The sequence below is a fragment of the Pseudoliparis swirei genome, chromosome 2 (genome assembly GCF_029220125.1).
Source record: "Pseudoliparis swirei isolate HS2019 ecotype Mariana Trench chromosome 2, NWPU_hadal_v1, whole genome shotgun sequence".
Lineage (NCBI taxonomy): Eukaryota > Metazoa > Chordata > Actinopteri > Perciformes > Liparidae > Pseudoliparis > Pseudoliparis swirei.
This window is the reverse complement of record NC_079389.1, coordinates 16590244-16606943: the sequence shown is the minus strand read 5'-3', so window position 1 is coordinate 16606943 and position 16700 is coordinate 16590244. Positions and strand designations below refer to the sequence as shown.

The window sequence follows — 16700 nt, the reverse complement described above, 5'->3', positions numbered from 1 at the left end:
AGCCTGGAGTGAAATCTGTCAACTTAGTTGGTCTCTTTCCTTTGTCCACCAGAATGTGTTTGTGTGTGTGTGTGTGTAGGTTTACAGCTATCTTTGTGAGAACAACATTTAGTTTGAGACCTTGAGAGTGGGGACATCTTTGGGAAAGTGAAGACATTTGTGCCGGTCTAAACCTTCAAAGACCTGTGTGGCGGTTCAGACTTGGTTTTACGGTTCAGGTTAGAATAAGGTGAAGGTTAGGGGCTAGGGAATGCATTATGTCAAGGAGGGTCCTCACAAGTACAGAAGTACAGGGTTGTGTGTGTGTGTGTAAGAGACCGAGAGAGCGAGAATGTGTAAATAGGGAAGTAATGGGGCACACATGGTAGGGGCGCAACCTCGTAATGTTGACCATACAAACACTCTGATAGCCATCTACTGACCTCAGAATGACCGAGTCTCTCAGACACACACACACACACGCGCACACTCACGCTCACGCTCAAGCACACACACAAACACAAACACACAAACAGCCATAATACGCATGTGTGCATACTAACCATTGAAGTAGTTTCACACGTGTTCATGCATCCATTCATGCCTAGACATAAAACATTTAGAGTTTAGAAACTGGGCCTGATATATGGACACACACTCTCAACTGGTGTCCTTTGTGGTGGTATAATAACACATATATCACAATATGGATCAAAATATATCAAAATATAAAAATGTTCCCGCTAAAGGGCGGAAGAAGTCGAATGTTATGGAAGTCTATGAAAAAATTAAAAAGTGTTAAGAGTGATATTTTCCTGAATTTTGAGCCCAAGTCGTAGATCTGAATGTCTGGTCAAGGGATCTGAAGTTCTATATGGAAAAACACATCGGACGAAATAACAAACAGAAAACTTTGAATTTAAATGAGAAAAAAGGGGTTTCCACGTACAAAATCACCTTTAAGGTCTCCGGCAAAACTATACTTAAGTGCCTGTGTTCATTCATTTCTGATATATTTAAGAAAGAAAACACTGAGGATAAAAAATATCCACGACCCCCTCGAACGACCCCTCTCTATCTCATGCAGTGACATTTGCAGACAGTTTGTTATAGAGTTTGTGCTTTAGGAAGGGAAACATCATCCACTGCTAGCTCGTGTTTTAATTTTAGAGCCACCAAAGACTCGTCTCCCACTCGTCGCCGCTGCTCCCGTTCACTGACATCACGTCAGACGTACCGTACCTGACTAAGCAACCCGACGGTATTTATGGACTCGCGCTGGATAATATGAACAGGTATACAGGCGGTGCAGACACGAGATACACACAGCCTGCTGGTTATTTCTGTGCCTGTGGAAAAATAATATGTTTGGATAAGGTCAAGCGGCGGGGTGCGGTTTCCAACCATGATCTCTTTCTCGGACTATGCTGAAATATCTCTCGAGTTAATTGACAGCAGGAGAAGCGTGGCGACCGAGTCGCAGAGGCAGGAGGGGGAAGGCCAACAGAGACGGAAGGGGGAGCAGATGAGACCCTTTCAGACATCAAATCTCTCAGTCGGTAAACATCTTTGTATTATCGCTCTTATTAAGACTTCAAAATATTGGCCACTTACAAAATGGGTGGAGCGAAAACACTCCTCTGATTGCAGATGAAAGGATTCGGCAATTGTCGCGCTAACGATGATGTCATGGAAGTTTCACGTGGCGAGAATCCCGCCTTCACTCACTGATTTTCATGGAGAAAGACACAAGGCCTACATGTAAAATTGGTCCGACATTTTGGGATAACAGTGCATCTCTGGAAGTGGAAACAGAGACAGGGTGTACTGTATGTGAGTGTGTGTGTGAGTGTGTGTGTGTCCAATTTCCTAAAGCTTTTCAGAGACCACAGCCAGACCTCAAAACTATCATCACTGTTCTCGCTCCCATCTGCCAAAGTCATCACCCACACACAGACACTCTCACTCTCTCTCTCTCTCTCTCAATCAGGCACATACCACACACACTCTCGTGCACACACGCACACACACACTCAAGAAAGAGGTGTGAAATAGCCTTCCCTCACCATTTTAACAAGGGTGGGAACCTGGCTATAAAGTTCCTAACGTTCTTAACTTCTGTCTCTCATTCCATTCCGTACCCCCTCTCTCTATCTCTCTCTCTCTTTTTCTCTCTCTCTTACACACGCACACACAAACAAACACTTGTTGTTGGCTTGATAGTCTGCTGACGCGTTGGTTATAAGAACCAAAATAAAACGGCGACGCTAATTTTACAGTATTTTCACTTGAATATATTATATTTTTCACAGTTCACACACAGTGTTGTCAGCTATGTTAAGTGGCTTTACGTAAGTACATTACCACAGTGCTATTCATCTTCGAAAAATATTGCAGAAAAAATATATATTAAGCACGGTGGAAGGAATTAAGAAAGTATAGAAAAAGAGAAAGAACATGAATATTTAAAGATAGTGCAAGAGTGAAGAAAGTGAAGCTAATTAAAGTTTCTGGCTGTAAAAGTGGAAAGGTTGCAAATGAAAAATGAGAAGCAACATGCCCGGGAGTGAATGATCAAGGTTATAGAGCAGGTATGTCCCTGACTGTGTTTCACAGGGAGAAAAGCACGTTTAAAGGGTCAGTTAACAGCTGAGGGTTCACACATGCTCCAAGCTCATTTGAAACATGCTCATAAACAACCACAACTTTAATATTCATCTGATTTCATCAGAAAACACAAGTCATTAGTATACTCAGGAATCTGTTATTGCTCTTGTGCTGGCTAATGTTAGTGATATTTCACGCTGTCCTGGGAGGGAAACAACAAAACTCAGCGGGAAATAGACTAACGTATGTTTTTATGTTGATAAACTGAACTAGAATAGACAAACGTATGTTATATATGTTGATAAACTGCACTAGAATAGACAGACAAATGTTATATATGTTGATAAACTGCACTAGAATAGACTAACATATGTTATATATGTTGATAAACTGCACTAGAATAGACAGACGTATGTTATATATGTTGATAAACTGCACTAGAATAGACTAACGTATGTTATATATGTTGATAAACTGCACTAGAATAGACTAACGTATGTTATATATGTTGATAAACTGCACTAGAATAGACTAACGTATGTTATATATGTTGATAAACTGCACTAGAATAGACAGACGTATGTTATATATGTTGATAAACTGCACTAGAATAGACTAACGTATGTTATATATGTTGATAAACTGCACTAGAATAGACTGACGTATGTTATATATGTTGATAAACTGCACTAGAATAGACTAACGTATGTTATATATGTTGATAAACTGCACTAGAATAGATTGTAAAAAATAAGTGCCTCAAATTTAAAATGAATAACTTCTTTCAATTGTTATTAAAAAAAGCACAAAACAAGGTGTACGACATGAGCTAAATCCATGATGAGGTACATATTCTGTCGTAATTTATGCAATAAATCAGGCAGTAAGATAGATAAAACATATAAATATATTGAAATCCGTTGGCTTGCTAGTTTAAATACAACATCAAGATAACTGAGTCACAGTAAGTTTTGGTGGGGGAGCAGATCTACGAGTCAGGGATCAGTTTTCAACCCCTTTCTGAGTGTGTGTTCCCCGGGGAGGGGATACGGCGAGTTCCTGGCTGAGACGGAGGCCTCCAGAGACACACAGTAAGACACACAGACGACACAAATTTAATTAGCGGCTTCAAAGAGAGAAGGAAGGAAAGGAGAGGCGAAGAGTGATGCCCGCAATACTCTCTGAACCTCCTCATTCAAGGGAAGGAGACACAACGGTACCTTGGCAGGGAGGCATACTGACGTTCCACTTCTTCATAACGTGGAGCCAACCGGTGATCCGGCCCTCGGCCTGGCATCTGGTGAAGAGAGAGAGACAGCTTCTTAGCTTGGATACATTAAAGTTATATATTCCCCTGCCCCAAGCACCAATACACTGCTATAGTGTGGGCCTAGAAGTACACTGGGCAGACCCGTAAGCACTTCCTTGTATGTGTGTGTGTTCTGCGTGTTTGTGATACAGGCGTTATTTAGACTTGACAGAGGCTAGTTATTATGGATTTAGGGTTCCGGTTTTCAGAGGGGTTTTTGGGAGGGAGGGGGTGGATTGGACAAGGCCCCCCCCATCCTAGATTAAGTTACTTCAAAACAGGATGGAGTCACACACAGGCACACTCGCACACAGACACACACACACACACACACACACACACACACCTGTCTCTGAGACCCGTCTCAAAAAGATTAAGTCAAGCTGCTGACGGTTCAATCTCTCCTACTTCCTCTTTTGCTCTTCATCTCACTGGTTCCCTCTCACCCTCACATCTCATTTTCTCTTCTTCCATTTACCCCCCCCCCCCTCCCCCCTCCCCTACATACACACTCAGAGATTATCCCAGTCTATTCAGTGGGGAGATTCCAGCTGCCACGGCGTCCTTAAAGAAGCCGACTAAACCCCAAACTTCAACAAGCCCCATTGCACACACACATGCACACACAGATGCGCACACATACACACACACAAACACACACAAACATGCACACACACACACAAACAAACAAACCATTTTTCTCCGTGAGACACACTGCATGTTGTGAATGAGACTTATTTTGATATTTTGACATAATGCGGGGTGAGAGCATGAGATATGATTCAGGTGACTCTGCATACATGCAATAAAAACAATACTTATATGCATCATTACACAGTCCCTTCAGGGTCTGGAAGAGTGGAGTCTCTGGAAATGGCCCATCACATCTCGTCTCTCACACCTTTGACACTTGTTACCTTCGCATTGAAAATGCCGGAAGGTTATGTTTTGATCGCCGTGTATTTATTAATTTATTTATTTGTATTGAACCGAATCGCATGAAATTTGGTGATGATTGTTTATTATAGGACCAGTTGATTAGATTTTGGGATCGATCGGGTCAAAGGTCATGAACAGGTCAAAATCTTGAACTCAAAAGTATTGAACCGAATCGCATGAAATTTGGTGGGATGATTGTTTATTATCCGGGGACCAGTTGATTAGATTTTGGGATCGATCGGGTCAAAAGTCAAGGTCAAAGGTCATGAACAGGTCAAAATGTTCTTGAATCGCATGAAATTTGGTGGGATGATTGGTTATTATCCGGGGACCATTTGATTAGATTTTGGGATCAATCGGATCAAAGGTCAAGGTCATGGAAAGGTCAAACTTTTTTACCATAGTCCAATTGGCATGCAACTAATGCCAAAATGTTCATAATTCAATGCCCAATCTTGTGATATGCGAAGGTATGCGCTCTACCGAGTGCCCATTCTAGTTAAATGGTGCTTTTGTTGATAATGCACATCTCTATCCGATACACGCGCAGAGCTCGTAACTATTTGTTTCAGTACACTTAAGAGGGTTACCGTAAGTCACCAGAGCCTTCTGCAGCCATGCAGTCCTGTAGGAGGAGGCTGTACATGATGTCCCCACATGACGGAAGAATGAGTAAACAACTGGCATTAAATCCAAAAGGAGATAATGAAAGGAGGGTGAATATGTGCGTATCCAAAGGTGGAGGGATTTTCTAGAAAACCGGGGTTCCTCTCTCCCACTCAACATAATATTGTGGATGCAGAAGGTTCTGAGGATTACATTTTCTTCCCTGTGTGCGTTTCCTCTTCTCCCTGCTGATACCAGGAGGCGTATGAAACAGATTGGCTGGCCCTTTCTTCCTTTTGAACACCTGTCTTTATTGCTTCTATATCTCAGGTGGAGAGACAGCAGGATATGAGACGGGAACAGAGAGGTGGAACGAAAGAATGGAAAGGCATTAGATGGGGAAGAAAGGAGGAACGAGGGCGAGAGAGCGAATGTGAAGTAAATGACTTTGAATGGAGAAGAGCGATATAGAGAGGAGGAGGGCTATTAGAAGGCCATTGAGGAGAAGCAGGGGGAGAGGAGGGATGAGAGGTGAATTATAAAACAAGGGGTTGAATGGGGTACAGGCGAGGACGGCGGCCTGGAGGGAGGGAAAGGGACACCATTTAAACACAATGTTAAAAGAGGGAAGGAGAAACACCCGATGGAGACTGAGAGGTGGGAGAGATGAGTAAGGGGTCGAGGAAAAAGCAAAGGGTCGTGAACGGGGAACCGAGGGGAGGGAGAATGAATGAGGGAGGGAGGCGGGTTGACCAGAGCTGGAAGGTAGTTTTGGCTCATGGCTGCATTGTTCTCTTTCTTACAGTCGAGAAATCTCACGAAAAGACCAAAACTAACGGCGCGCTAACCCGTCTCTCCTCCCTACCGAGTCCACAGGTTCCTATGGAGACCTTCTTTTGTTAAAGCAGGCACTGTATTTAGCAAACACGAGTCAAACAGGAGTAAATCGGGCTCGCGCCTATATTTGTACGTAGGACCTACAAAATAAAGTACAGCGTGCGTTCATGGTAATGAGGGAACATGTCCCCCAGCGCAGCAGTGTGGCTCATTTATGAGTCTTCAATTAGGTTTGGACGACGATGGAAGTCTTTGGCAACGGTGAATAACATAAAGCACGCTTTGTTTTGCTCGACAGAATCCTCATGACTGCATGTGAGCCAATGCCTTTAAAGCGGTCGGCCTCCCCCGCATTTATAAAAAGACCAAGTGACCTCCCACACAGACGTCTAAAAGCAGGATGGCAGAGGCCAGTTCAAACGTTTTTAGTGAGCTACAGTTAGCAGGAGAGCAATCTCATTACATGGATTTGGGTCACTTCTTGATACTAGTGTTTACAAAATAATTATGTAAGAGAAACAAAAGCAAATAACCAGCTGCAATGTGCAGTAGATCATCATGCTTGTGTTTTTATTTTGTCTTGGCATATTGTTCCTAAAAGGGAACTTTTAATGCTATTGTTTATCCTGCTGTGTGTTCAGGCTGCTTTGCCTCAGTGTTTCACACACAAATGGGGGTCGGGGTGGTGGTGGTGGTGGTGGGGGGGGATTTGTTTTGTTGTGAGACGCTGGCGCTCTAATGCAACTATCTATTGGTTCTGAATGTCAGATGTAGAACCTTTTGAAGGGTAGTGGGGCGCCTGAACCTAACAGGTGCCCGAGAACAGATGGACTGCGGTAGAATGATGTGTGTTTTTGTTCTCTCCTGCTCAGGTGTGCATGCCTGTGTGTGTTTCCGTACACATGGATTATGAGCAGATTACTGTGCGATGCCGCAGAGCAAACACAAACAGATGAGTGTATAATAAATGCACATGTGTGCACGTGAAGTCAGGAAAAGTGCCGACAGCTTCTACAGACACAGTGGTATGTAGTGAGGGTGTTTTGACTTGTTATTACACAAATATGCTGTTATAATATATATATATTTATATACATATATATATACACGTACGTTTATAGGGGCAGTGAGATCGGTTTGGAATAAATACAAGTGGACAGTTTCAGAGGGCCGGGATGCAGAGCAGGCAAACCAGGCAGTAATAAAGCACCTCACAAGAACACAAGAAAACACAAGAGAAAGTGTTCAAACACAAGTGAATTGAGCTTGTGTGTACATATTGCACACAAACATTTTTTGGGGGCAATAAGATGCTGACAGCAGAAACTTTGACAATCCCAGAAACATCGAAGCTAGTGAGCAGAACAATTCGCCTGCTACGACGATCGCGGACTGTATTAGTCTGTCTGTAGCTGCGTGTGCAAGTGTGTGTGTGTGTGTGTGTGTGAGATGTCAGATATTAGGAGACACGCCTGTGACAGGAGTACAGTGCAGGCACAAACTATGACAGCTGAGCTTGCGTAGGACAAACTATACACACCTTTTTCCCCTTGCACACACACACACACACACACTTTCATGCACATACGTACCAATACGTGCAAACAATCCATTCCCCCCACATATACAAAAAGTGCAGCTACTGTACCCACACACTTTAGTCTCTTTCAGGCATGCAGCCAAAGACACATTATGCATCACACACACACACACACACTCACACACACACTCACTCACATCTGGACGTCAGGGTCTTGTCTTTTCATTAATTCCACACGAGGAAACGTCAGCATCTCTGTAAGGAGCAGTTGGCAACCAGATGGACTATTTAGGAGATTGTATTCACACATTTGAATGCCTCTATGCATTATGAACAGACCCTCATGAACAGATTTATTTTATCTTATATGTTGACTGTTGATTGTTTTTGATTGCTGTTGTTTTGTTCGTCTGTCTAATGTGTACACACCAGCCGACAAGTCAAATTCTTCGTGTGTCTAACACATGTAGCAAATACATGTTTTTGATTATAATTTATAATTTAGCATGCAATTTCCATTATTGTGAGAGTATGGGTATTACCATCCCCTGGTCTATTCACATACCAGTAAGTTGGATTTTCTTCAACCCATTTTCCGGGTAGCCTGTTGCACTGAATGTACTCGCAGTCCATCATAAAGGACATAATTATTATTGGGAATACAGAATACCAACACAAATCAGACTCAAGGCGTTTGAGAGAGCAGCATTCTGCTCAGAAGTGGGCCTCTTACAAATCTTACAATGGTTCCAACATTGTTTTATGTAAAATATATCCAGAGAATCTTGAAAAGAAAAAAAAGAGCCAATATTTGCTTTTTAAAATCTAAATACATATAGAGGCAAACATGTAGCTAACACTGTCAGGGCTAACGCCACAGGTAGCAAGGTGCAGGAGCTCATGCGCAGAGGAATTGAGGACTTAGTGTAGATTAACACAAAGATGCTCTTTAATGAGTCAAAAGTTTCCACAAAAAAAACAACGAAGTCCAAAAAGGGGCAGGCAGAGAATCGGGGTTCAGGGCAGGCAGGCAGGGTCGAAGCAGGCAGGGTCAGATACGACAGACAGGATGACGGAAAAAAGACAACAATCCAGCAACAGACAAGGGAAAGAGTGGCACAATATATAGGGGGGAAAACAGGTGTACGACATGGAAACAGGTGTACGAGATGAGACAGTAACGAGACGAGAGTGGCTGAGGGCAGGTGCAGGGAATGACACAATTAAGGAGACAGAGAAGACACAGAACAGAACCTTACAAACACAGCCTCAACGCATTGCAGCTTTAAGATGATTTTTTTCCTTCAAATTAATGGGGATTTTTGTCATTTAGTCTTGTTTTTTGTTTTGTTTTTTACGATGAAATAAAACACCACAGTTTTCTTTTGATAGTAGAAATGACAGAGACTAACGGGTCATTACGAGCGTGAGAATCCCTGTTGCTCAAATGTAGTGACACAGATCGTCTGGTACGCTTCTGTCCTCCTCGCCTGCATTTCTGCACACACACTCAAAGTCTGCCTCCCTCTATCTTGTAGTTTCTTCTCTCTCTCTCTCTCTCTGACACACAGACACTTTTACACTTGAGCCGTTTCAAGGATTTCAAAGGGATTTAGATCGACATGGATCATTTGGTCGCTGCATGCTGCCTCAACGAGGCCACTTAGCCCAAATGTGAAGCGTCTCTCTCTTCAACTCCTCTTCATCGTCTCTCTCTTCCTCCTCCCCCCTCACCCTTCTTTCTCTTCTCCCTCTCCGTGTCATCTTCTCCCTTCATTAACCAACTCTCCTTGAGTGAAATAAAGGGTTCCTCTGAGTACTCTTAAATCTCCGTTCTTACTTAAGATCTCTTCTCTCCCCCTCCCACCCGTCAGGCTGTTATATTACCTCTCATAGCTTTCTCCTTTCAACGCATCCATCCATCATTTATCCCTGAATTTACAACTCTCTCTCGGCTCAATTCCTATTTATTTCCATCCTTCTGCCACTTCCCTTGTCCCCCCCCCTCCCTTCCTTAAATCAATGATGACAGAGAGAAGCAGCATAATCTCTTTCAGTCGCTTCCGTTCCCTTCTTCCAACCCTTGCCCTCTTCTCCACTCCCCGACTTCCATGCCATTTTTTAAACTCTGAGTCCATCTGTCTCACTCCCAGTGTCCTTTTCTCCTTCTGTAAATCAATAGAAAAAAGATTTTGCTTCCTTTCAGTTATCTCTCAATTGTGTCCCCAACCGCCCCCCCTCCCACCCTGCCTCCGACCCGGGTCGATGAATAAGGGAAGGCTGGTTCTAATCCGTATCAGTCATATCGTTCTGCTGGGCCAGCACTTTTGTGCTGACTCAATTAAAACACAGCTCCTAAGAGGCTGCGATTTCCTTCTGTGTGTGTGTGTGTGTGTGTGTGTGTGGTATATGCTGCCTGTGATATACTTAATGCCCAAAGTGTGAGCATGCAGGTGTGTGTAGCCAGACACAGTGGTAGATGGGTGTGTCTGGAGGAGGGCCCCCTGAGGACGCTCTTCAGTGACAGCAAACAGCAAAAAAGACACAGAGTCATCATCCTGGTGGTGCAGTGCACACATGCATACTCTTTGACGACATTTAAAAAGGCCTCGAAAACATGATAGGGGTCTCAGGTGGGATCCAAATTGAAACGCATGGACACACACAAACCACTGTGATCAAACGGTAAAAAACAAGAAGACACAGTAAAGCCCGCTCGTTCACTTCTCCCACAGTGCATTGTTCCTTCCCCACAACCACGCAGACTTCCATCTGTTCACTCACCCCACCGCCCTCCATCACAGCATAACAGGCTTTACATATACTTTCCACTGTAATTCTCCATCCTTTCATTACATACTAAACACCATCCCTCCGTCCGTCCATGCATTGTCGAGATGGCAGTAATTGCAGTTGCATGTGAAAAGCCATCCGTTTCCACGGGCTAATTACTACAGTATCTTAAGTAGACCAGAGTAGCAGGGCACACTCATAATTCACTCATTATTCACACACACACTAAAGTTCACCTCTGCACACACACACACACACACACACACACACACACACTATAATGAGGCCTTTGCATAGTTCATCCTTCTACGTCCTGTTCAACACAGCTTCGTCCCAAACTATGACGCCCTGCGTACCCTTCGAGCACCACTCTTGGACGTTTCAGGGCCGGAACGTTTCAACATGTGACGAGCAATTATGTCTTTTAAATGAAACTTTTGTCTCCCCAGTACATTTCGGTGCATGCAACAAAAGCACCTCACCAGGCCCAGGAAAAGAGTTTGTTTGAGGTGAAGCGAACCGATGGAGAACTCCCGACTACTGAGCGACAAACGAGTCAACACAAACCACAAGCTTCTTTTTAAAGATGACAAAGTAGTTTTAACCGAGTTGTTCCCTGTGAAGACGGACGTTAAATTGAAAAGTCTGTATGCACGTAAAGAGCGGAAATTGTCCACGTGTTGCTGGACGGTGGGAGGAGAGAGCACGAGGCGTAGCGATTTCTAAGATGTGCATCACAATGTCGTTTTGGAAATTCAGTTTTATTTCTATCTATTAAAAAAAAGACCCCAAACGTATTATTTAGTAAGCCTTACAGGTGCATGTGGGCCACATGTTGGACCTTTGGAAAGATCCAGGACGTCTGTTCTCCCCTCTATGCGCAGTCTTTCTGCTAAGCTAAGCTAACAGGCTGTTGGCGGTAGTTTCATATTCAACATTCAGAAGGGAATTGGTGTCAATTTCCTCATCCAACACTCCACCAGAAAACAAAAACAATATAACTCGTAAGTCGTCAGAAAGCCCGACACTTGAATAATAATGCTTCGTCTTTTCTTTGCTTCAGAACACAATATGTTGGACTGTTGTCCGCCGCTTGTAGGACGGTGATCCATCTCTGAGCGAATTACAACGTATCCAAGTGGGTGGTGCTTCTGTGAGTGTGTGTGTGTGTGTTTACTAAACACACTAAAAGCTGTGGGCTGTGGAGTGAAGTTTCAAAGCCAGACATCCCCGCACCTGGCAGAGTAACCGCTGAGTCATCGCTATTGATGGAGCGGCCTGTGAAACCTCTGCAGACGTACACCTTGTTGGTCGCGCTGCGAGGCGGTAAAGTCTCGCTCGGCACGGAGGTGACGAACAACAAACGTGACGGGAACGAGAGTGAAGGAATGAAGTAATGCTTATTTGTTTACAACACCAAAGGCACACCAATCATCTTTATTCACAAACCTCTTCCCTCTGAAATGTCAGCGACTCACTAGAATTAAAGGGCTGAACATTAAGAGGGGAGCACTGTTAAATGTCACAGCGCTGTTGAGCCTCTCGTACAATTAAGACCTCAGAAGGTCAATTTTCCCCAAAGCACGCAGCTTAGAGCGTCTCCCATGAATACAGCGATTAATACGACTCCATGCAAACGCGTGTCCTGCTTATTTACCGGAGGTTTGTGAGTGTGCGAGCTTTGTGTGTCTGTTAGTATGCATATCAGTACGTGGTCCTATCAATCAAATCCTTTAAAAATAATGACATTTAAAAGTTATCAGCTTATCAGGTGATATTATACACACACACACACACACACACACGCGCACTTGTTTTTCACTAGAGGACAGCACATGAACTTGTATTAATTCTCTCCAGACTAATATTGATCCGAAACATGAATCAAATGTTTGGTGCGTTTACACCTGTAGTTCAGTTGATGTGTTCAGGGACAAGGACAAGAACATTGTGTTTTGCCTTTTAGTCCGGTTTGAGTTGAGGCTGACTTTGTAAAAACCAAAAGCAGTTAACATAAAGTCCAATTAATGCCATTTTTCAGGTTTTTCCTCCTGCAACATCAGCTCTCCCACATGACCCAACATCTAATTGACTAACAGCACATCATGCTGAACTTATTGCTGCCTTTAGTGTGTGTTCATATTCTCTGGTGGTCATAAAAAAACACGAACATTGTGTTGATTTGGGCCGTTCCTGTGGAGAAGAGAAAACCTCTCATTTTACTGCAGCGGGTCTGACAGCCGGTCCAGCTGAAGGTGACCCTGAGCGGCGTGAGTTATGTTGTTAGATTTCACTGGGAATCGGATCAGATAACCATCAAGAAATTGCCATTTCCTAACCAGTCATTCCCAAACTGGGGGCAATGGAACACATACGAGTCACCATGGTTACCACACAATCTTGTGTGAGTGGGCTGTGCATGTTTTTACTTTTCCAGAGATCGCTGAGCAGTTTATGATCAAGAGAAAGATTCATAGTTCACAGCTTTGTGGTCGGTCTGCCGTCACACCACAAACACACTTATGTGAGTCCACCCAATGTGTACCGGTTTAGAGATTTTAGTCACCACGACAAAAACACACGCACACACAAATAAATGATCTGATCCTGAACAATGAAATAAGAGCTATTTTTGCACGTTTTCATTTTAAAATGCTGCTATTTTTAAGTGTCAGGGCTCCAGACTAACTTTTTTAACTAGGAGCACAGTCGCTCCTAACTTAAAATGTTAGGGGCGCAAGCGAAAATTTAGGGGCGCACTTTTTTCTGGGTCAAAATGGGTCTTGGGTGCTCGCAAGAATTTTTTTTGCGCGCTATGCGCGCACCTTCTATTCATGCAGTCGAGCTATTGTGTGCGTGATGGCAACCGTCTTGTCTAACCACCCTGTTTCTGTCCCCAGTTTCTTGAAGGCCTCTTTGGTGGCATCATATACACCTTAAAATGAAATTACATATTGTGCACAACTATTTATGTGTTAGTCCTACCACCAGCCTAACAGCTTAATCATTATGGTGCCTGTTTGTCTTCATGAACTGCAAAACATTTACAACAGAACTCTTTCAGAACTTACTGTATTGAGTTTAAACATAATTTGAGAGAAAACATACCTTGAGCATGTGCATGTTGCACTTCGATGTGGCCAATCAAAACATTTGTTGGTTTCCCTTGTTGCAGGATCCTGGCATATATGATTTCACACTCTTTTGTTGACGTATCTGTGTCCCCATCAATCATGATTGACAGATAAGGAGCGTCCTTAATCTTCTCGTACGTCTTCCGTTTCAGTGTATCTGCGATGATGCCAACAAACTGTGCGCATGCCTGTGTCGTTATTGTACGTTGCGTTTAGTTTGACACCATTCTTCCTTTGTAGATCAAGTTGGCCTTTAAATTATGAAGGGCAGTTCTTCTTTGGCAATGAAATACCGTGTTAAACTTCAATCGCAATTCGCCTCCTCGGCGCACTGGTTAGCAGCCTCTTTTCTTCTAAATGCGACTCTGAGTGGAGCTGCACTTTCATTGCACAGGTCGCGGCACATTTTATGTTTGAGACTGGCGTTGTGTTTGATCAGCGTGTCGTGTTTTAATTGTGTCGTGCCAGTCTTATCAGAAAAGTTTGTGTTCCCCGCATGTTGTGAGAATCGACAGCAGAATGTACAGTTCATTGAGTTGGTCTCCCTGAAATACCTGAGCCAGGTGAACTCGCGCAGCTACTCATCAAAGCTGAATTTGTTGACTTTTTTCGCCACCGTTTCCTCACAAGTTGAGTCGGACTCATTCTCAGGATTTGTCTTCTCTATAGGTTTAGGAAGAAAGTACGAACTGATAGTCCGCTTCGCCATTGTCTACAGGAGACACCGCTATGTCAAATCTTTCATTCGCGATAACCCCCAAGACCCGCCTCTTTTCACACATTAGCCTATAACAGTGGTCACCCCCTTCCGCTGTCAATCCCCGCTCACACACAGCCCAGCCTTCTTCTTCTTCTTCTGGAGTTAATGTCGGTTAGCAATCGAGTCATTCAGGCATTACCGCTAACTATAGTGGGCTGAAGTGTAGAACAAGTTTGTCAGCAACAAAAATAAAATAAATAATCTGCTAATTTACTGGTCGCGCAGTTGCGACTTGATGAAAAATTTACTCGCACCGTGTCTATTTTTAGGCGCAAAATGCGACCATTTGGTCGCAGTCTGGAGCCCTGAGTGTGTATATTTTATATAATGCTTCTATACTTTAGGGAGAGAGAGCGTGAGGAAAGTGATGGGTGGATATGAAAAAGAGAACGAGAGAGCAAGGAAAGGAAGGTAAACGTGTGGGGAGAGCGAGAGAAAGGGATAAATAAATGATAGTAAGAAGGAAGGAAAGAAAGGCGATAGCAGAGAGGATAGGATTAGTGTGTGCTGCAAAGCCTTTGGAGAAATACACACAACATGCAGCCGCACACCACACCTAGTACACATCCATGTGGTGACATAGACACATATTATACATGCAGGAAAAAATAAGACACACAAAAATACAGATGCCGTTAAAACCGGCACGCGCGCACACACACACACACACACACACACACACACACAAACACACAGACAGGTTTATCCAATCCTTAGTGTTCTTAACAGTTAAGCTTGTCCTAGAAAGTGCAAGGTGGTGAGTTGATAGGGGACAGAGAGAGAGAGAGAGAAAGAGAGATTCAGGGACCGAGAGAAGGATGAGGAGAGGGGGAGCCGAAAAAGTGAAGGGAGATAATTTGCCTTTCTCTAAGCCCCCTCCCAGCCACCCAGATTGTATATCCGTCTACCTCTACCCCCAACTCTCCATCTGTGTCTCTCACTCATTCGCTCTACCCCAAACTTCCCGACTTAGAAAAAGTTTCCCTTTGAGGATTAGAGGAAGCAAAGACAGGTGAATTCCAAGGAAGATGGAGGGAGTGGAAGAGAGAGAGAGAAAGAAGGGAGAGAGAGGGAGAGAGAGGAGTCTAAAGAGGTAGGGGACAATTTAACGGAGAGAGAACGGCAATGATGAGATCAGGATCAATGTTTTCCTCCCACTGCCTTTTTATATATTTATGTATTTATAATTTCAGCGCCTTAGGTTTTTTTGTGATATTTTTTATTTTTTTCCCGTACGATATATCAGGAGCTCGACTTAGCATAAGACCCTAAGCACATAAGAGCAGCACAGCCACCTTTTGCAATGTGTGTGTGTGTGTGTGAGAACGCATGCATGTGCTGGCGCATGTACGGAAACCTAATGCGAGTATGAAGATACTTTTTTCATTGTTTGTGTGCGTGTGCCTGCGATTGTGTGACGGCGGGAGCAGGTGTCTACAGCGGCTGGTTAGATGGAGCTGTAATAGGATGAAAGTGACACTTTCCTTTTCTGCCTCCCTCACACACTTTCCTCCTCTTTCAGATGATTGGCTCCAGTCGGGGGGGGAATGGTTGAGGGGGGGCGGGGGGATGGAGTGAAGGCCGTGGTGTCTTTTGATTATATCCTCTTTTTTTTTCTTCTCTTCAAATCTCATGAAAGTCTTGACCTCTTCTCTCCATCTTTACATCGTTCCTCTCTTCTCATCTCCGCTCTCTTCTTTGTCACCCATCCGATCCCTCCAGTGTAATATGTCACTTCTGCTATAAAAGCTTCACCTGCGGCCCTCCCACATAGACGGGCTTTACAACAGCGACAAACACGACACAACTAATCACGAGTCTGGAGTTTTTTCGATGACTTTTTACACGAATAGACATATAAACAGATTTTCATTTCACGGTAAACTTCTCTGCATTACACTTTACCCATGTTGTGTATATTTTGAAGAGTTGTGTACTTTCGTTACCCAAAATGTTTCCAACAAGTTCAAACCCAGAGGAACAAGGAAACAGATGCGCATCTGCGTGGCAGTTGTCTTGTATGAGTTGACTGTTTTTTCAGCTTTAAGCTTTATTTTTATCATCATTTTAATAGATTTTTAAGCAATATTTTAACCGGACAAAGGATTTTGGTCATCGTATGTGTGGATCTTAGTTATCAGAGACACAAGTTGAGCAAACGCTGTGTCTATCCAACAGTGTCGGATAAACACAGGT

General features: G+C 43.6%; 1 protein-coding gene across 3 annotated transcripts in view; it reads right to left on the bottom strand.

The window, feature by feature from the left end:
* pard3bb (par-3 family cell polarity regulator beta b) overlaps positions 1–16700 on the bottom strand; it is a 190334-nt gene that overhangs the window by 14046 nt on the left and 159588 nt on the right. For all 3 annotated transcript variants that reach the window (XM_056428006.1, XM_056427990.1, XM_056427999.1), the window contains one exon: positions 3807–3883. In XM_056428006.1, coding sequence (XP_056283981.1) covers positions 3807–3883 — 77 coding nt within the window. The remainder of the gene's footprint in view (positions 1–3806; positions 3884–16700) is intronic.